Source organism: Onychomys torridus, chromosome 18, assembly GCF_903995425.1.
Source record: "Onychomys torridus chromosome 18, mOncTor1.1, whole genome shotgun sequence".
Lineage (NCBI taxonomy): Eukaryota > Metazoa > Chordata > Mammalia > Rodentia > Cricetidae > Onychomys > Onychomys torridus.
The window spans coordinates 13,661,625-13,683,351 of NC_050460.1; the positions used below are offsets into that span (position 1 = coordinate 13,661,625).

Below are 21,727 nucleotides of genomic sequence, written 5' to 3' on the forward strand. Positions count from 1 at the left end.
GAGCAAGCTGTGTGTGTTTTACTTCATACCCTTAATAAGAGAATATGGTCCAAATTATTTAAATGTTTTCCCTGTTGTTGGACATGACATTAATTTATTATACATTTACCATTTTATAAAAAATATCATGATGAAGGTTTAAGATTTTCAAGGTTCAATCTTTGTATTATGGATCTTACTTTGAGAATAAATGTGTTAAAACACTGGACAAATGAGCCAAGTTATGGACATTGATGTAAAAATATGACAAGGGTTGTATGCCATAATGTATATCTCAGCACTTGAAATTCTGAGGCAAAGTTGTAAGTTTGAAGCTAGACTCAGGTACATAGTGAAATCTTATCTCAAAAAGAAAAGAAACCCTTTTAATAAATGAATAACAAACAAACATCCTATAATAGAGTAGGAATAGCTTAAAATATCCAACAAGGTTTAATTATATCATAATAGTGCCCTGCCATGGTAATAGTTGGGTGCTTTTGCTACTCTTGAAAGGACAAATGAGGAATTCCTAAATTTCTAGAATCTGGAGAGGACCTCTATGGATTAGAGTGTGACAGGAGAGGAGACGCTAATCGCCCAGAGCACTCATAGGTGCATGGTTCCAGGAGCTTCACTAAGGCACTTTGATTTATTCCTTATTGCACCAGCTGGCAGCAGGCTTCTTGAGTTGATTTTATTATCATTTTGATGATATTAATAGTATTTCCTCCTTGTTATATTGATAGTGAATCTAGGAAATGGATCTCATTACTTCCCCCAACCTCTGCGTTTTTCAGAATTCCTTGTACTAAACATTTAATTGAAGATCTTTTTTCTCTTCTTTGTTTTCTAGACATGACATTATTGCCATTGTTATTGTTCCTGGCTGCTGTAATACCCTCATCCCTTCTTCAAGTACTCATTCAAGTATTGGTAAGGTTTAGTATCTCCTCAGAACAAATTAGACAACCATGAAGGCAAGGAAGCTATCAGCTCACTCTTCCAAACTGTAAAAGGTCAGAGTCTGCAGTAAGTCAATTTGATCCTCAGCAATACACACACACACACACACACACACACACACACACACACACAACCCTCAGGTGACTTACATCCACATGTAACTCACACTCCAGAGCATCTGATGTTCTCTTAAGGCTACCACTGGCACTGGACTCACCTACAGAAACCTGTACTTGAACTCAAACATATGCACTTAATAAACATCTGCGGATATTGTTACTTTACATTAAAATAATATGTGAGGATTTTCAAGCAATGGCTTTAACATGTACATCTTTTCTGCTTTAGAAATCACTAGCTGTGAGAGATCTCTTGGCACAAGACTTTCATAGTGCCTTCAGAACATGAAACATCATAGACAGATGGACATGTCACAGCCACTGGCAATGTAGTCTGACTAGATCCATCATGCTATATCTGCAAAGACTTGAGGGAAGTAAGACTGAAGGAAGGAAAAACAACTGAGCCCAGCACTGAGATAAAATGTTATGTTGTAACATCTTGACTACACTATAAGACAGCACATTTTCGGGTATGTTTGTATCAGCAAGTGTCTCTTATATCTCTGCAAATTCACATAATATCACTACATCCACTTGTCACACACATATGAAATATGTGAAATTAAGTATCAGTATCTGAGTTAACTTAGTAGGCTTGTTGCTGTCCATTGATATGTAAAGTCAGTAATGCTCAACTATTTTCAAGGACCCATTCTCTCCAAATTGACTTAGATATCCTATTAGATAAAACTGTCTTTAGAGTGATCACAAAGCCCTGTTACATATAAAATTCTCTAATGCACACATGCATTGGCTAAGGGCCTACACATTATTTCATATGCTTTCAAACTCCTGGTCGGATGGTTATTGCCTCTTAAGGTCTATAGTAAATTTTATGTCTTCATCCTTAGCACATCCTTTCTACAGCCTAACTGAGTATGAATGACTTAAGGTTCTATACTGCACATGGCTATCATTATAGTTCTATCTAAAATCAAAACTGACATTTTAGCCTCAGAAGAGTTTTAGTTTTTACATGTCATAAATTATTTCTATTCTCAAAATTTTTATTTAAAGTGTTTCTAATAAAAAGGCATAGATTTTAAATTTATTATAAAGGCTTAATGACTAACATTGGCCTGAGTACTTTAAAAATGACTTTCATTCACCTTAGACAACATATTCACTTTTTAATGCAACCTTAACATACTCTAACAAACATGACTTTAATTTTATTTCTCTTCAGGATATGAATTTTGAGGATCTGACCACCACTAGAGTGTCAGTCCAAGAAGAGATTGTAAACAAGCACAACCAACTGAGAAGAATGGTTTCTCCCCCTGGTAGTGACTTACTAAAGATGGTGAGGGCTCCCAACAGGAGAATGTAATTGGAGAGCTGTGTTTGGAGCCTGAGGAGAGCATCTGGCTTCTACTGTGTGCTCTAAGAGGCTATACCTCTATTCTAGATTCTATTTAAAAAACAAAAACAAAACAAAAGTATTCATTGTTTTGTTTATATGCATATGTGTCTGTTATGTTATGGCATGCATGCAGAGATCTTAGTTGTTTATCTACCTCTGTGTCTTGATCTGTGCAATGATCAGAGGAGAATTCATTACATTTCTCTTATAACAGTGACTCATTGGTATTATGGAGCTACATCAATTATAGTGACTGAACTAAAATCAAATCTTTTGAGTTTGGTCTCTAGTGAAAAGCCACTATGTCATTATGGCACACTCTTCTCTCCTAAGGTCACAACATTTCTCCTTTAAGTCCAGTGACCTTTCGTCTAAGTAGTCTACTCTCTGGATCCAGAACCTATGTCCATGTGTCTCTTAAATTCATTCAATGAGAGGGAAAAAGAAGCTAGGATTTATGAGGCAACTTCTACAGTTGTAAAAAATAGTCTTAGTACTTTAACATGGTGAGTGCTAGTCGCTCAATAGCAATTACTCAGTCTTTAATGATTCCTGTTGTAATTTCACTAAGTCATTAAACCATTAAAAGTTTTAGTATTTTTTTGTGGCCTTGGGAAGACAGACTACTTGTATTGATTTGGTAGAGAAGAGGCCATATACAAGTTGAAGTAACTTTGGACATAGATTATGAAACTAGTAAGAAGATCCTGAGGAAGGTAAAGGGACTCTAGAAGGCATGGGAAGTGGAAGGAAAGAGAACATGTGTGACATCAAATGGAGGCTGTGGGTGAGAGGGCATGCATGGGAGGATGGGCAGGATCAAGAAGATGGGGGTGGAAAATACGCAAAAATAAACTTATTTATAAGTGCCACCATGAATACTGATAATATACATGCTAACATAAAAATTTAGACCTATAATATATTAAATATTGACTAAGATGAAAATCAGAAGGCACCTACAGAAATTTTGCAATGATGTCAGCCTGTCTGCAAAGATCATGGGGCTCTGAGGTTTGAGTTATTCCATGGTTATCTTCTTTCCTTTTTCTCTTTAGCAATGGAGCAATAAAGCCCAAGTGAATGCACAGTTATTGGCAAGGCGGTGTTATTACACACCCAGTCATCAAGGAGACAGGACCACCAGTATGTAAATTCTGTGTTACTTACAAATGAATGGAGTACTAAGTTAATGTTCAGTATTAAAAGATGCTTTTTTCCCCATTCTCTGAAGAAAATCTGGCACATGAAGTTTTAATTTTCTAGTTAAGATATGACTGTAACACAAATTGCTAAATAGTCTTATTAACAAAAAACCAAGAGCCAGGTATTTGGGTGAATGCTGAAAGATCAAAGAGCAATCCAGCTATGTCTTGTCTCTAGGAAATCTATAGCCAAGAGAGCTACTTCTTGTATACTCACTCCTATATACCTTTCTTGCCCTGCCATTTTATTTCTTCTCTCCACTCAGCTATATCACTTCCTCTTCCCACCCAGTTCTATCACATCCTGTCTGTCTGTCCAGAACTCCAGACTTCTATGGTTAACTAGTGCTGGGTTTAAAGGCATATGCCACCATGCCTGGCTCTGTTCCCAGTGTGGCCTTGAACTTACAGAGATCGCGATGAATCTCTGCTTCCCAAATGCTAGGATTAAAGGCATGTGCTTCCACTGCCTGGCCTCTATGTTTTAACACAGTGGCTAGCTTTTTCCCCTGAACAACAGATAAGCCTTATTTATTACAACACAAATAAAAAATCACCACACATTACCTATACACTTTGAAAATATAATCTCTTCTGTTTTGTTTGCTTTGTACTTATAGTTTTTAAAGAATGAATATGAAGAAGGCTCACACAAAACAATTATCTTAAATATGTAAAATTGTTACATAAATCTCTAGCTACTCAGGAATGACATGAAGAGCCCTTCCATTCCATTCCCATGTCCTCCAGGACAAAGACACCACTGGGGAGTCATTTAAACCTGGTGGATTAAGTACAGGAAGGTCCAGTCCCCTCCTTCCAGGCTGAGCATGTGTCCCTGTGTAAGCCCAAGGTTCCAAACAGCCAGCTCATGAACTAAGGACAGGTCCTGGTCCCACAGCCTGGATGACTCCAAAACAGTTCAAGCTATTCAATTGTCTCATTTATCCAGAGGGCCTGATCCAGCTGGAGGCTCTTTGGTTCATAATTCATATGCTTCCATTCAATTGGCTATTTGTCCCTGTGCTTTTTGCAATCTTGGATTCAACAATTCAAACTCTTACAGTCCCTCCCATTTTTCGCCAGTTGGACACCTGGAGCTCCACCTGGGGCCTGGCTGAGGATCTCTGCATCCACTTCCATCAGTTATTGGATGAGAGTTCCAGCATGACTGTTAGGGTGTTTAGTCATGTGATCACCAGACTAGGTCAGATCAGGCTTTCTCTCGACCATTGCCAGCAGTCTACAGAGGAAATATCATTGCGGATTTCTGGGGACCTCTCCAGAACTCTGCCTATTCCTGTTCTCATGTGGTCTTCATTTATCATGGCCTGTTATTCCTCGTTTTCCCTTTCTGTTCTTGATCCAGCTGGGATCTCCTGCTCCCCTAAGCTTTCTTTCCCTCAAATCTTATCCTGCATTACTCCCACTGTCTTTGAGGTTGTGCATGAAGATCTCATCCATTTCTCTGTTTTGGGTGATCCCTGTGTCTTTCCTAGGGACCTGTTTTTCTAGGTAGCCTCCCTGGAGTTGTGTAGCAGTCTAGTCATCTTTGTTTTACATCTAGTATCCTCCTACATACCATGTTTGTCCTTCTGAGTCTGGGTAACCTCACTCAGGATGATTTTTTTCTAGATCCATCCATTTGCTGGCAAACCTCATGATGTCATTTTTCTCTGCTGAGTAGTACTCCATTGTGTATATGTACTACATTTTCTTTATCCATTCTTCAGTTGAAGGGCATCTAGGTTGTTTCCACATTCTGGCTATTACAAACAATGCTGATATGAACATAGCTGAGCAAATATCCTTGTGGTATGATTGAGCATTCCTTGGGTATATGCCCAAGAGTGCTACAGCTGGGTCTTGGGAGAGATGGATTCCCAATTTTCTAAGGAAGCGCGATATTGATTTCCAAAGTGGCTGTACAAGCTTGCATTCCCACCAGCAGTGGAGGAGAGTTACCCTTGCTCCACATCCTCTCCAGCCTAAGCTGTGTTCTGTGTTTTTGATCTTAGCCATTCTGACAGGTGTAAGGTAGTATCTCAGAGTCGTTTTGATTTGCATTTCCAGAATAATTAGGGATGTTGAACAATTCCTTAAATGTCTTTCAGCCATTTGAAATTCCTCTGTGGAGAATTCTGATTAGTTCTATAACCCATTTCTTAATTGTACTGTTGAGCATTTTGATGTCTAATTTCTTGAGTTCTTTATATATTCTGGATATCAGCCCTCTGTCAGATGTGGGGTTGGTGAAGAACTTCTTCCATTCTGTAGGCTGTCACTTTATCTTGTTGACCATGTCATTTGCTCTACAAAAGCTTCTCAGTTTCAACAGGTCCCATTGATTGATTGTTTCTCTCAGTGTCTGTGCTACTGGTGTTATATTTAAAAAGCAATCTCCAGTGCCAATGCGTTCAAGAGTACTTCCTACTTTCTCTTCTATCAGGTTCAGAGTTACTGGATTTATGTTGAGGTCTTTGATCCACTTGGACTTAAGTTTTGTGCATGGTGACAGATATGGACCTATTTGCAGCCTTCTACACATTGACATCCAGTTATGCCAGCACCATTTGTTGAAGATGCTTTCTTTTTTCCATTGTACATTTTTGGCTCTTTGTCAAAAATTATATGTTCATAGGTGTGCAGGTTAATGTCAGGGTCTTCAATTTGATTCCATTGGTCCACATGTCAGCTTTTATGCCAGTACCAAGCTGTTTTTATTATGGTAGCTCTATAGTAGAGCTTGAGGTTGGGGATTGTGATGCCTCCAGAGGTTGTTTTATTGTACAGGATTCTTTTGGCTATCCTGGGTTTTTTGTTTTTCCATATGAAGTTGAGTATTATTCTTTCCAGGTCTGTGAAGAATTGTGTTCGTAATTTGATGGGGATTGCATTGAATCTGTAGATTGCTTTTGGTAATATAGTCATTTTTACTTTGTTAATCCTGCCTATCCATGAGCATGGGAGGTCTTTCCATTATCTGGCATCTTCTTCAATTTCTTTTTTCAGGGACTTAAAGTTCTCATCATATAGGTCCTTCACATGCTTAGTTAGAGTAACCCCAAGGAATTTTATATCAATTGTTGCTATTGTAAAGGTGATGTATCTCTGATTTCCTTCTCAGCCTGTTTGTCTATTGTATATAGGAGGGCTACTGATATTTTTGTGTTGATCTTGTATCCTGCTGTGTTGCTGAAGTTGTTTATAAGCTGTATCAGTTCCTTGGTTGAATTTTTGGGGTCACTCATGTATACTATCATGTCATCTGCAAATAGGGAAAGCTTGACTTCTTCCTTTCCAATTTGTATCCCCTTAATCTCCTTATGTTGTCTTATTGCTCTGGCTAGAACTTCAAGTACTATATTGAATATGTATTGGGAGAGGGGACAGCCTTACCTTGTTTCTGATTTTAGTGGTATTGCTTTGAGTTTCTCTCCATTTAATTTGATGTTGGCTGTTGCCTTGCTGTGCATTGCCTTTCTTATATTTAAGTATGTTCCCTGTATTCCTGATCGCTCCAAGACTTTTATCATGAAAGGGTGTTGGATTTTGTCAAATGCCTTTTCTGCATCTAGTGAGATGATCATGTGGTTTTTTCCTTTGAGTTTGTTTATATGGTGTATAACATTGATGGACTTTCGTATCGGAACCACCCTTGCATCCCTGGGATGAAGCCTACATGATTGTGGTGGATAATTGTTTTGATGTGTTCTTGGAGTCTGTTTGCCAGTATTTTGTTGAGTATTTTTGCATCAATGCTCATGAGGGAGATTGGTCTGTAGTTCTCTTTCTTTGTTGCATGTTTGTTTGGTTTAAGAATCAGGGTAATTGTAGCCTCATAGAAGGAGTTTGGTAATATTCCTTCTGCTTCTATTGTGTGTCAATTCTATTGACAATTTAAAGAGTATTGGTATTAAGTCTTCTTTGAAGATCTGGTAGAATTCTGCAGTGAAACCATCTGGTCCTGAGCTTTTTTTGGTTGGGAGACTTTTAATGACTGATTCTATTTCCTTAGGGGTTATTGGAAAATTTAAATGGTTTACCTGGTCTTGATTTAACTAAGGTATATGGTACCTATCCAGAAAATGATCCATTTCTTTTAGATTTTCCAGTTTTGTGGAGTAAAGGTTTTTGAAGTATGACCTGATGATTCTCTGGATTTCCTCCTTGTCTGTTGTTATGTCCCCCTTTTCATTTCCAATTTTGTTAATTTCGATGTTTTCTCTCTGTCTTTTGGTTAGTTTGGATAAGGGCTTGTCTATCTTGTTGATCTTCTCAAAGAACCAACTCTTTGTTTCATTTATCCTTTGTATTGTTCTTTTTATTTCTTTTTTATTGATTTCAGCTCTAAATTTGATAATTTCCTGGCGTCTGTTCCTCATGGGAGACTTTACTTCTTGTTCAAGGGCTTTCAGGTGTGCTGTCAAGTCACTAGCGTGAGATTTCTCCAGCTTCTTTATGTGGGCATTCAGTGCTATGAACTTCCCTCTTTGCACTGCTTTCATAGTGTCCCATAAATGTGTTATGTGGTATATTCATTTTCATTGATCTCTAGGAAGTCTTTAATTTCTTCCTTTATTTCTTCCTTAACCCATTGGTGGTTCAATTGAGCATTATTCAGTTTCCATGAGCTTGTAGGATTTCTGTAGTTTTTTCTGTTGTTGAAATGTAACTTTAAACCATGGAGTTCCGATAGAACACAGGAGGTTATTCCAATTGTTTTGTATCTGTTGAGATTTCCTTTGTGGCCAAGTATGTGGTTGATTTTAGAGAAGGTTCCATGGGGTGCTAAGAAGAAGGTATATTCTTTTTTGTTTGGGTGGAATGTTCTGCAGATATCAAGTCCATTTGTTCCATAACATCAGTTAAGTCCATTTTGTCTCTGTTAAGTTTCAATTTGGCTGCTCTGTCCAGAGGTGAAAGTGGGGTGTTGAAGTCTCCCACTATTAATGTGTGGGGTTTTATGTGTGATTTCAGCTTTAGTAATGTTTCTTTTACATATGTGGGTTCCCTTGTATTTGGGGCATAAATGTTCAGAATTGAGACTTCATGTTGGTGGGTCTTTCCTGCAATGAGTATGTAATGTCCTTCATCATCTCTTTTGATTGATTTTAGTTTGAAGTCCATTTTGCTGGATATTAGGATGGCTACACCAGGTTGATTCTTAAGACCATTTGATTGGAAAGTCTTTTCCCAGCCTTTTATTCTTAGGAGGAATCTGTCTTTGAATTTGAGGTGTGTTTCTTCTATGCAGCAGAAAGATGGGTCCTGTTTTCATATCCATTCTGTTAGTCTGTGTCTTTTTATAGGTGAATTAAGTCCATTGATATTAAAGGATATTAATGACCTGTGATTGTTCATTCCTGTTATTATGTTTATGTTTTGGTGGTAATGTCTGTATACTTCACTTCTTTGGGGTTTACTGCTGTGGTGTTATTTATTGACTGTGTTTTCATAGGTGTATCTGCCTTCCTTAGGTTGGAATTTTTCTTCTAGTGCTTTCTGTTGGGCTGGGTTTGTGGATAAGTATTGTTTAAATCTGGTTTTGTCTTGGAAGGTCTTGTTCACTCCATCTATGATGATTGAAAGTTTTGCTGGGTATATTAGTCTAGGCTGGCATCCATGGTCTCTTAGTGTCTGCATTATATCTGTCCAGGTCCTTCTGGCTTTCAAAGTCTCCATCGAGAAACTGGGTGTTATTCTGATGGGTTTGCCTTTATAAGTCACTTGGCCTTTTTCCTTTGCTGCCCTTAATATTCTTTCTTTATTCTGTACATTTAGTTGTTTAATTATTATGTGGCGAGGGGACTTTTTTGGGGAGGTCTCATCTGTTTGGTGTTGTATAGGCTTCTTGTATCTTCATAGACATTTCCTTCTTTAAGTTGGGAAAGTTTTCTCCTATGACCTTGTTAAATATGTTTTATGTGCCTTTGCGTTGGTATTCTTCTCCTTCTTCTATCCCTATTATTTGTAGGTTTGGTCTTTTCATGGTGTCCCAAATTTCTTGGACATTTCGGGTCATGACTTTGTTGGCTTTATTGTTTTCTTTGACTGATGAACCTATTTCTTCTACCGTATCTTCAACACCAGAGATCCTCTCTTCTATCTCTTGCATTCTGTTGGTTATACTTGCCTCTGAAGTTCCTGTTTGTTTACTCAGATTTTCTATTTACAGCATTCCTTCTGCTAGTGTCTTCTTCATTTTTTCTATTTCCCTCTTCAGGTCTTGGACTCTCCCCCTTGCTTTTTCATGATATTCTTTCAGGGACTTCTTGTTTTCTTCTGCTTTAATTGTCCTTTCCTTTAGTTGTTTATAGCGTTCTTCCCATTTTTTGTTCATCTGTTCCTCCACTTTATTTTTGATTTCTTCTATATAAGGTTCTAGCCTCTTCATATATAAGGTTGTTTTCTTCTTCTTCTTCCATTCTGTGATGTTCAGCTCTAGCTGTTGGAGAAGGGCTAGGTCTTGGTGATGCTGTATTGCTCTTTATTTTGTTGTATGTACTTCTGCCTTGATGTCTGCCCATCTCCTTGTGGGTTCTTTCTTGGTCTTATCACTGTACTTGGTCCAGACAGCTGACAGATTTAGGGAGCCTTTCTCTGGTCCAGATGGAAGCTCTGGTCCAGATGAGAGTGCTGGCAGGATAGGAGCTGGGGGGCTGGACTCTGAGTCTTGGGAAGTCCCTGGGGTGTCCTTATTTTGTCCAGATGGGAGTTCCTCTGGTCCAGATGGGAGTTCCAGGGCAGGATGGAAGCTGGGGGATGGTCTCTGATTCTCAGGAAGTGGCTAGGGTCTCTGGTAAATAGGTGTGGGGGCAGGGTGTGGAGACTGCAGGGTCTGCCTGCAGTCTTAGAAAAGGGGAGCCTTCTCGAAGTGCTCGCTGATTGGCCGGAAACTGGGACAAGTTGGGCAGTTCCTCCCAGGATGGCCTGTGTCCAGGGGTGGGACCCAAGGGTAGTTGCCTCTCTGACTATAACCCCAGGCACTCACCTCTGGTCCAGATGGGAGTTCCAAGGCAGATGAGAGCAGGGGGCTGGTCTCTCCAACTTGGTCTTTTTTAAGACTGCAAATCCACATTTAGTACACATGAGGCATAGGCGTGTGTGTGTGTGTGTGTGTGTGTGTGTGTGTGTGCGTGCGTGTGTGTGTGTGTGTGTGTGTGTGTGTGTGATTTCCTCTGTTTTATTTATTGCTGTCTTTGTGAGTGTTCTGTCTTTTTCCTTAGACGTAAGATGTGGTGAGAATGTCTTCATGTCATTTTATGCTATATCATGGTCTCGTGTAATCCAAAGCTGGTATGATGAAGTTAAAGATTTCACATTTGGTTCAGGCCCAAGTACAACTGATGCATTAGTTGGAAACTATACTCAGGTAAGAAAAATACTCTCTCTGTAAGTGCTAGGCAAGGAAATTATTTTAATTACTTGACTGATTTCAATAAAGAATTTCGGGTTCAGAGAGTTTTTATTTTCTTCTTGAGACATGGTCTCACTATGTAGCTCAGAATGCCTTTGAACTTCCTGCCATCCTATCACATTCTACAAATTTCAGGGAGTATAGAGGGAGTGCACACCAACTGTACACCTTGGGGATGATCTTAAGTGGTTGGTTGTACATTGGTATTGACACTCATTGGCTATTTGAGCTTCCATCTCTCAATGGCTTATCTAATCTTTGCAAGGGAACATACTTGATGTTTTTGCTAACCATAATTTCTTGACTCAAGTACCCAAACAAGGGTAATGACCTATATGCTAAGGCACTTTCACAAACTCTAACAGGGCTTTACATCATTTCTGTATGCTCCTGAGTGAAAAGGGAAAAGGTATCTCCTGGACTTTTTTGTTTTGTTTTGTTTTGTTTTTTACAAGAAACCTTGACAGCTACCTTCCTGCCGGATCTAAAGGTCCGGGCCTTGGGGCCTTTCTTTTCAAATACAATGACTCTTTTAGCATGAATTATAAGATTGTGGCTCCATCCTGTCCACTGTCAAGGAGGGCCTTTCAAACCTAGGAAGTAGGTGATGCAGGGATTCTTTTTGGCTGGGTACACAAAAGATCTAATTGTGGTACAGGCATGGGGCAACTCACAATCCCTGACCTGAACAGATCCTAAAGTCTTTGAGACTTGAGCTGAAACACAGTTTTAGGAGGGAACCAGGATATCCAAGGCCAGAGCTCCACACAAAAACACCTACCAAGTATAACTTCTAGGAATTACGCTGAGTGTCAGCCTTCCATCAGGCTGAACCAGCAAGGCAAAGTCACTCATGATCCCTGCCCACACAGAAAAGAAGATACTCATGATCACAGCTTAGAGTATCAAACTGAACAGTCTCTTCTGTGATACTGGGAAGAAGTTCTAGTTCATCTTCCAAGGCCAGAGCTCTGTGCACATAAGGCACTTGATTTTGTAAAAGCACTTCAGAGTAGTCACCAGCAACATCTTGGACAATTTGTTGTCTGACCAGGAATTGACTTGATATCCAGGTTCCCCTCTAGCTGTTTATGGTCACATGCCAGTGGGGCTGGAAGCAGTGTCAGAGAAGTTATACATCACACCAGGGTCCTCTTGGTGTCTATAGATTCTTTGATGGCTTTCATTTTGACACAAAGCTCCTTGATCTTAGCCAAGCCTTCTGCATCCTCATCATCTTGAAACTATCAATCTTGAGTAAAAAAAAGCTTCTCTGAGATGGGGATGAAGCCACTGTCAGCTTCCATAAAACCTCCACTAGATGCTTCCTAAAAGTTTTGCCAGACTAGCTGACCCACAGTAGCCTCTTAGGGATGTTCTAACATCTGTAGTTTGAGTCTATCACTTAACTATGTCTATAAGGCATATAGAAACAAAGTATGCCAGTGGTGTTTTTAATTTTGTATTTGTTTTTCTGCATTATTTTCTTCTCTGACCTGTGCTCTGTCTTCATCTCTGGGTGTATAGGTTGTTTGGAATACATCTTACCAAGTTGCATGTGGAGTTGCTAAGTGCCCTTACCAATTATTGCGATATGTATACATTTGTCACTATTGTCCTCTGTAAGTATCTGCTTCAAATTTCATTTTCAAATGCAATATGATATTTTTAAGTTATCATAGTATAAAAGCAAATTAAAGATATTTTACATATGGAGAGGAAAATAAAAACTTCTAAATATTTTCTAGAGTTGAAACTTATTTAATTAAATCTTTGAAATGTCCATCTCATCAGTTCCATGAATCACCCTCAGAAGCATTTTCTTATCTTTAAAAATGGTTTCTCTTCCTTCCTCCATTGCTGTTTTCTGGACTAATGGTGACCTCATGAGGACCCAAGTATAAGGAGTGTGAATTCATATTGTCAGTTCATACTATGTTTAGGCTACAAAGCAAACTTTTATAGTAAACTAGGAGTGAATGTGAATGAACGACACAGGTTAATCATTGTGGGGCTTCTAATTAATTAATCCTACCCCTGATTATATAAGTTGCTGTATCTGTTTTTAAAATTTAATTCTTGAGGTGTGGTAGTGGTTCACACCTTTAATCCTAGGACTTGGGAGGCAAAAACAGGCAATCTTTGTGAATTTGAGGCCTGCTAGGTCAACACAGAGAACCGTTGTCTCAAAAATCCAAAAAAAAAGTTTGTTTTATTTTTTGTGAATTTCATATAGTACTGTATTTTCATCATTTCCATGTTTCTGTCTACTTGAAACCTTCCTAGCATACACACTCTCACAAATTCATGATCTCAGCTTTCTTATTCTACATGCACAAAGCCACACATGGACAAACATACATGCAGATATAATTAAAGTAATTTTTAATACAAATTATGTTAACAGATTATGAATATGTATTCTTTTTTTTTCATGGGAATTTTGTGAAGAGCTCAAACACAGCCTAGAAGGGAAGTCAATTTCTGGCTTTAAAATCAAGATTTAGAGAATGAGTTTTCAGAATGTTTTAGAAAATTCTGAGGAGAATTGGAATTAAGATTTTAGCTTTCTTAGCATCTTCAACAAATGGTGCTGGCATAACTGAATGTCAATATGTAGAAGGCTGCAAATAGATCCATATTTGTCACTATGCACAAAACTTAAGTCCAAGTGGATCAAAGACCTCAACATAAATTCAGTTACTCTGAACCTGATAGAAGAGAAAGTAGGAAGTACTCTTGAACGCATTGGCACCAGAGATCACTTTCTAAATATAACACCAGTAGCTCTGACACTGAGAGAAACAGTCTATCAATGGGGCCTGTTGAAACTGAGAAGCTTTTGTAGAGCAAAGGACACGGTTAACAAAACGAAGCAAAAGCCTACAGAATGGGAAAAGGTCTTCACCAACCCCACATCTGACAGAGGGCTGATATCCAGAATATATAAAGAACTCAAGAAATTAGACCTAAAAATGCCCAACAATCTAATTAAGAAATGGGCTATAGAACTAAACAGAATTCTCCACAGAGGAAGTTCAAATGGCTGAAAGACATTTAAGGAATTGCTCAACATCCCTAATTATCTGGGAAGTGCAAATCAAAACGACTCTGAGATACCACCTTGTACCTGTCAGAGTGGCTAAGATCAAAAACACTGAAGACAGCTTATGCTGGAGAGGATGTGGAACAAGGGTAACTCTCCTCCACTGCTGGTGGGAATGCAAGCTTGTACAGCCACTTTGGCAATCAATATGGTGCTTCCTTAGAAAATTGGGAATCCATCTCCCCAAAGACCCTCTGTAGCACTCTTGGGCATATACCCAAGGAATGCTCAATCATACCACAAAGGCATTTGCACAGCTGTGCTCATATCAGCATTGTTTGTAATAGCCAGAACCTGGAAACAACCTAGATGCCCTTCAACTGAAGAATGGATAAAGAAAATGTAGTACATATACACAATGGAGTACTACTCAGCAGAGAAAAATAATGACATCTTGAGGTTTGGAGGCAAATGGATGGATCTAGAAAAAAATCATCCTGAGTGAGGTAACCCAGACTCAGAAAGTCAAACATGGTATGTACTCACTCATAGGAGGATACTAGATGTAAAACAAAGATGACTAGACTGCTACACAACTCCAGGGAGGCTACCTAGAAAACGGGACCCTAGGAAAGACCCAGAGATCCCCCAATGACAGAGAAATGGATGAGATCTACATGAACAACCTGGATGAGAATGGAAGAAATAAAGGGCAAGGTTTGAGGGAAGGAAGGCTTGGGGGAGCAGGAGATCCCAGCTGGATCAGGAACAGAAAGGGAGAACAAGGAATGGTAGACCATGATGGATGAGGACCACATGAGAACAGGAGTGGGCAGAGCACTTTAGAGGTCCCCTGAGGTCCACAGTAATGAGTCCTCTGTGGACTGCTGGCAGTGGTCGAGAGAAAGCCTGATCTGACCTAATGTGGTGATCAGATGGCCAAACACCCTACCAGTAGAGCTGGAACTCTCATCCAATAACTGATGGAAGTGGATGCAGAGATCCTCAGCCAGGCCCCAGGTGGATCTCTGTGTGTCCAGTTGTCGAGAAGGAGGAGGGACTGTGGGAGCGTGAATTGTTTAGCCCAGGACTGGAAAAAGCATGCAGATGAAAGGCCAGACGAATTGAAGCACATGAATTGTGAACCAAAGGCTATGGATCCCCCAGCTGGATCAGGTCCTCTGGATAAGTGAGACAGATGAGTGGCTTGGACTGTTTGGGTGGCATCCAGGCTTGGGACCTGGACCTGTCCTTTGTGCATGAGCTGGCTGTTTGGAACCTGGGGCTTACACAGGGTCACTTTGCTCAGCCTGGAAGGAGGGGACTAGACCTGCCTGTACTGAATCCACCAAGTTCAAATGAATCCCCAGGGGAGTCTTGTTCCTGGAGAAGATGGGAATGGACAGGAGGGGATAGGGGGACTTTGGGGGTGAGGGCGGAAGCGGGGAGGACAGGGGAACCCATGGCTGATATGTAAAATTAAAACACAAATATAATTTTAAAAAAAGGGAAAAAAATTTAGCTTTCTTAACTATTTGCAATATATTAAGGACCTTTCAAAGAGCTTTTGAAGTTTAAGACTTAGTAAACTCTTATAGGTATAAGGTAGCAACATAGGGCTGTAAGATGACTCAGTGGTTAAGGATTTTTGCTGTTTTTTCAGAGGATCCTAGTTTGGTTCCCAATAACCACATCGAGTAGCTCAAATCAATTTTTAACTTTAGGACTAAGGACCTTTTCTGGCCTTTGTGGGTGTGTGGGTGTTCACATGCATAAATAATGCAACAAAAAATTCATTTGGAAAAATAGCAAGCAGGATAGTCATTGTTACAGTTTTGCAGAAAGATAAAACTATTGGTTATTTTCTCCCTTGGCAGCTTACATAGCATCTTCTAATACTATGAGAGCTAATCTACAGGAAGGAAGTTTCCAGGTCAGTTCCAACTCAATTTCTCCAACTCCTATGTCTGAAGTTGGTGATGTTTTTAACAATAGGCTCTTATCTTTGAGTTCAGGGAGGCAACCAAGGGTGATAACAAAAGGCTATATTGCCCTGGATAAGAAGCTATGAGTAATCTATGGGTATTGAGAAAGAATCAATTCTATTATGGGAAGAGACTCCTGATAAGTTATCAAGTCTCACAGCCCTAAAAACTTGTGGAGACCAAAGTCATCAAACTGGAGTTACAAACAGTTGCAAGCCACCTGAAGTAGATGCTTGGTACCAAACCCAAGTTTTCTAAAAGAGGAATATGTACTCTTAAGTGCTTAGACATCTCTCCAGCTCTATTATCCTTTTAATGCAAGAAACTTATACAAGAGGCTGAAGGTCTTCAAGTCAAGTCTTTTAAATGACTCATTTCTAATCTGTTTTGGGTTGAACAGTAGGATCCTCAAAGAATTTTCAAGCATGTTTCTGTTGGCATTCAGTAATACAGAGAAGGAAGCCACTGGACTCCATCCAGCTGCCTAGTCCAGTAGGAATCTGGAGCCTGGTACCTAGAAGTGTCAGATGAGTAATGAAGAGGAGCAAGTGACAGATCTTGTACAACACTTTCTGACTTTTTCATTCTTAACATTGCTCATACACCTAGAGCTGTGGTCTGCATATAAAGGAATTGTTCTGCTGCAAGCCCTTGGGCATTGCATACACACCCTGCCACCCTTAGTACAATGGAGAATCTGACTTTTCTAATTTCCTATGATGTTTAGGGAAGTGATACTCATACTAAGGCATAGACTTGGCACTTTCAGAGTACTGCACCCTTCAGATAGTGTATATAAAGAGTTTTTCTCATTAATATTCTCATATATAAGCATAGAAGTCTCAGACCCACATGCTACCTTCAGAAAAACCTAAACATTTCTAAGCATTAGGACTTTCACAATTTTACACTAAATACCTGAAACTCAGTACATCATTGGTACCTCATCCACACTGTCGGAATTCTTTTATCTAATTTTCTCTATAGGAAATATATTTTATACTAAGCAGCATTTATGTCCTATGTATTTTAGAGGTTTATCAGGAAATAAAGAGAGTGTTTCAATATTAAAACCTTTCAATTTTTATTTACTTTATTTCAGTTGCTCAGGTTCTGAGATGAGGGTTGAGGAGAAAAGTGAATGGATTAGTAATCCCATTATTTCACATCTGTATCTGAGTACTCTTAGGAAATGTTAGGTTTTTGTGTGGCATAACTAAAGCTTTTAGTAGGAATCCATATATATATGAAAATATAGAGAGAGGTGATATATGCAAGTACTTGGAGTGTACAGGGAAAATTTGAGAGTATTTGATGTTTTCCATTTCAATTTCAGTGGTAATAGTCTAAGAAGACAATACATTCCTTACACAGTGGGAGAACCATGTGCCCTTTGTCCTGATCACTGTGAAGATGGACTGTGCAGTAAGTTTTATTTACATACTAATATAATAAGGCATCCAGGCTGTGGGACCTGGACCTGTCCTTAGTGAATGAGCTGGCTGTTTGGAACCTGGGGCTTACACAGGGACACTTTGCTCAGCCTGGATGGAGGGGACTAGACCTGCCTGTACTAAATCCACCAAGTTTAAATGAATCCCCAGGGGAGTCTTGGCCCTGGATGAGATGGGAATGGAGGGGAGGTGATGGGGGGAAGGTGGGGGTGGGGGTGGAAGTGGGGAGGACAGGGGAACTCATGGCTGATATGTAAAATTAAAACACAAATATAATAAAAAAAAAACGGGGGAAAAAAAAGAACAGTGGGAAAAATGTCAATCTGCTTTAAGATTTAATAGCATAGCCTTGTTTTCAAGAGACAAAAATGTACTTAACATCATTTTTGGAATTACAAATTTTCCTTTGTTTAGGATGTACTTTTGACACTGAAAAGCAGGAAACTTTATGTTATCTAAGGATACATTTAAACATCAGTGCATATTTGTAACTATATTAGTATTATTGCTATAGGAGTCTGCAGAAATATCCCTGTGGCTATAATTCCATAAATTTCAAGTGAATATTCTTATCCAAATAACAGTAGGACAAGGTGCTTAGCAAAATAAATTCTTTCTTTTTTTGTTTTGTTTTGTTTTTTGAGACAGGGTTTCTCTGTGTAGTTTTGGTGCCTGTCCTGAATCTAGTTCTGTATTTCAGGCTGGCCTGGAGATCAGCCTGGTTCTGCCTCCCAAGTGCTGGGATTAAAGGCGTGAGTCACCACTGCCAGGCTAGCACAATAAATTCTCCCAGAGCATTTGAATTTTGTGTTACACTTTTATTTACTTTTGAATGGGTATTTGTCTCACTTGTTATACGTACAGGCACCTACATTTGTAAAATGGCTTCTGTGTGTGATTGTGTGTTGAAGTTAGAGGATAACTTGTGTGAATTGGTTCTCTCCTTTGATAACAAATGTGTGAGAGATTTCTTCACAGGAAGGGAGTGAAATGAATGTCATAGTATCTTGTTTTTAGTATTATTATGAATATAAATACAAAGAATAAATATCATTCCAACATTCTGGGGGCAGATTAAGGAGAGACAGGAGTTCAAACCCAGGTTGGAATATTGATCAAACTTCAGGTTAGCTCATGCTACATAAATGAACTGTAATAGCAATAAGGTATTTATAAAAATGGAAAATAACATCAAAGTTAATATAGAAAATTCTGTTGGCAATTTGCTGGGATTTTTGAGCCTTCTCCAGTTAATCACAGAATTCTTCATTGTGTATTTGTATAAGTTAAGTTCAAAGTACTAATGATATTAAGATTATAAACTAAAAAAGGAAGAGCCAAATATCCATAGCTCTGCTGAATTTGCTTTTAAAGGAGACTATCCTAGCAGCCACAAACAGAAAATTAAAATTTAATACTTTTTTGTGGTTTAGGTTGTTTTCAATCTTGAAATAGGGTCTCACTAGGTAAACAAAGCTCACCCAGAATTCACTATATAGTCATGTCTGATCCCAATCATCTAGATCTCACTGTATCCATCTCCCAGGATTTATAGACATTGTATCCTCCAAAGAGCTCTTAGACAAAGCATCATGAAAGAGCCAGGTAGGATATATCAATTCAGAGCTAGTCATTTTGTGTTATTAATGCAAAAGTTATGAAAATGGGTTGCAGAGAGAGAGTAGGTAGAACACTGATACTTTTTTGTTAACTGTGCCTGTTCAGTACTGATGAATATATACAAGTATATGGAGAGGTGTAAAGGGCAAAATGGCCTTGTGCACACAGATAAGCATCACGGAAGTCAGGAAAGTTAAACACATAGCTTATCTCTTCAGTGGAATGAGATGCATATCTGCTCTTTCTGGAATGTCAGGAATTACATGGCTTTACATCCTGGTGATCCTTTGCTGTCTGATGAGACAGGATCCACTGTATCTCCCAGAATTTGTTTCACATATCCTAGACCCTTTATATGTAAATCTTCAGCATTGATTTTAGATCACAAAACCCATTCTTATGAGTGATGTCACTTGTGCTTTTCAACAGCTTAAGTGACTTCTGTGTTATCTTAGGGCCTGGCCAACCCTGACAACCTCAGGAGATGTGTTTACTTCAGTCATCTTCCTAGACCTAAATCCTGGGCACTATCTCAACAGTACCCCTTCTTATGAAAGAAGCCAGATATACTTTGTAAAGAATCTGAATGCAAACATGTCTTCAATTGCTGTGTACTTGGGACTGAGTTAATTGTCATCAGACAACTTTTCTTTTTCCCCCAAAATTGGGCTGGACTTAAACATGGCTAATGTAAAATGATCTTGGCCAGACTCTGGAAGTCCTGGCCCAGCACTATTATCATAAAATCAGGCTGACTTTCATTCTTATCTCTTCATGGATCATGTTTTTTTATCTCCTGCCAGCTGGAAAGCCTGCAGAGAACCACCACGCAAGTGAAAGAGGACTAGCCATGTGCCTGTAGTGGTGCTTCTCTGGAGTTGGAATTAGCAGAGATACATGATTGTATGGATTAGATTATAGCCTGAGCAACAAATAAGACTCTGTCTCAATAAACAGTACCAAAGTACAGAGGAATAAACAAATTATTTTGAATGATTTGGTAATTACGAGTTTCTAATCTCTGAGACATGAGTGGGTTGAATGGAGGTTCATGAGCTGTCGATATACATCAAAGACATGACAAAGACTGTAGGGTCATGAATTTCAAATGAATTTTCTTGAGTTTTTGTCCCTGCTGGACATTTGAATATAAATACCTAATAATCACAAGAAAATTCTCTACTACCTACATTCACGAGTCTCTGATTTTACAAAATTATCTCCTCTGGTATGAAAAACAGAATCAAAATCTAAGGAGATCATGGACAATAGAACATTAATAACAGAACATTCTGGAATACTCTAATGGTCAGTATTTTCACCTATAGAAGCTAGGCACAGTAGCTATAGAACATATTAATGAAACTTGATTTGCTGAGAATATAGAGTTTAAATATTAACTATACTCAAGTTTAGAAAGTACTTGCATAATGTCAGACATTTTAAATATGAGATTCTATTTTAGTATTTATTTTTATTTTATTTTTATAAATGTTTGTGTGCATGTATGTATTTATGCATTTACATTTGAACCCAATGACCATGGAGGACAGGAGAAAGCATTAGGTCCCATGCAACTGAAGTTACAGGTTATCTTAAGCCATGATGTGGATTCTGAAAATCAAAACTAGGTTCTCTGCAAGAAGAGCAAGGACTTTTAATCACTGAGCCATCTTTTTAGCCTCTAGATAATTTAGTTCCTCAAAGAATCACTTAAGTTAATTTTTTTCAAGCCTTTTATGAGTGAAGAAATTCATTTCAAGACATCTCATACAGCTCTAATTTAAAGGACATTCATTCATTTGCACATTCCACTCCTCCCAATTCATATGCTTTATTTTGTCACTGTTAATAGGGGGAAATAATAATAAAATAATAAATATCTTTGTTCTTTTTTCAGCAAATAGTTGTGAATATGAAGATAACTATTTTAACTGTGCAGTGTTGAAGACTTCATTAACCTGTGGCTATCCAATAGTTAATCAAAACTGCAATGCTACATGCAACTGTGAAGGCAAAATACATTAAGTTTCCAGTACAAATGAACAGGGCCGTGTGAAGAAAGATCACCTCCTCTACTTAGGCTTGTCACATTCCACTAGAGAATTAGAGGTATAGACACATTGAAATGATTCCAAACAGTAAACATTCCTTTCTTCTGTATCATTCCATTTAGTAGAAATAATTTACATCCAAAGATTTTAAAATAACATAATCAATAATACCTTTGAACCTTGACCTCTGAATTCTGTGACACATTTATATAGTTGAGTCAAGCCCAAGGCTATACTGTTTGTATGACTAAGGTCACTGAAACTCCATCCTGAAAATAAGAATCAGGTTCCCAGAGCACAACAGAGTAAAGGAACAGCATATACTCCCACTGTAACTGTCAGTCATCTTTCCTAGCTCTACCTAGCCAACTGTATCTGAAAACAAACCCCCATTAGCTTTATTTGATTTCTTCCTACCATCTGCTCTTCTTCAGATGCAACGGAATCCCTGTTTCAAATTCTAAACTTCAATTTACATTCTAGTTGTTGGGTTTTTCAAGCACCTTATAAAAA

At 38.6% G+C, this 21,727-nt stretch overlaps 1 protein-coding gene across 1 annotated transcript; it reads left to right on the forward strand.

Annotated features, from left to right (window-relative positions):
* The first annotated feature begins 837 nt into the window (after window positions 1-837).
* Window positions 838-21,188, forward strand: LOC118569291 (cysteine-rich secretory protein 1-like). The gene is made up of 7 exons (XM_036167006.1): window positions 838-909; window positions 2,254-2,370; window positions 3,489-3,576; window positions 10,865-11,010; window positions 12,583-12,677; window positions 17,423-17,511; window positions 21,061-21,188. The coding sequence occupies exons 1-7, from the start codon at window positions 838-840 to the stop codon at window positions 21,186-21,188; spliced, it is 735 nt and encodes a 244-aa protein (XP_036022899.1).
* The last annotated feature ends 539 nt before the right edge of the window (window positions 21,189-21,727 follow it).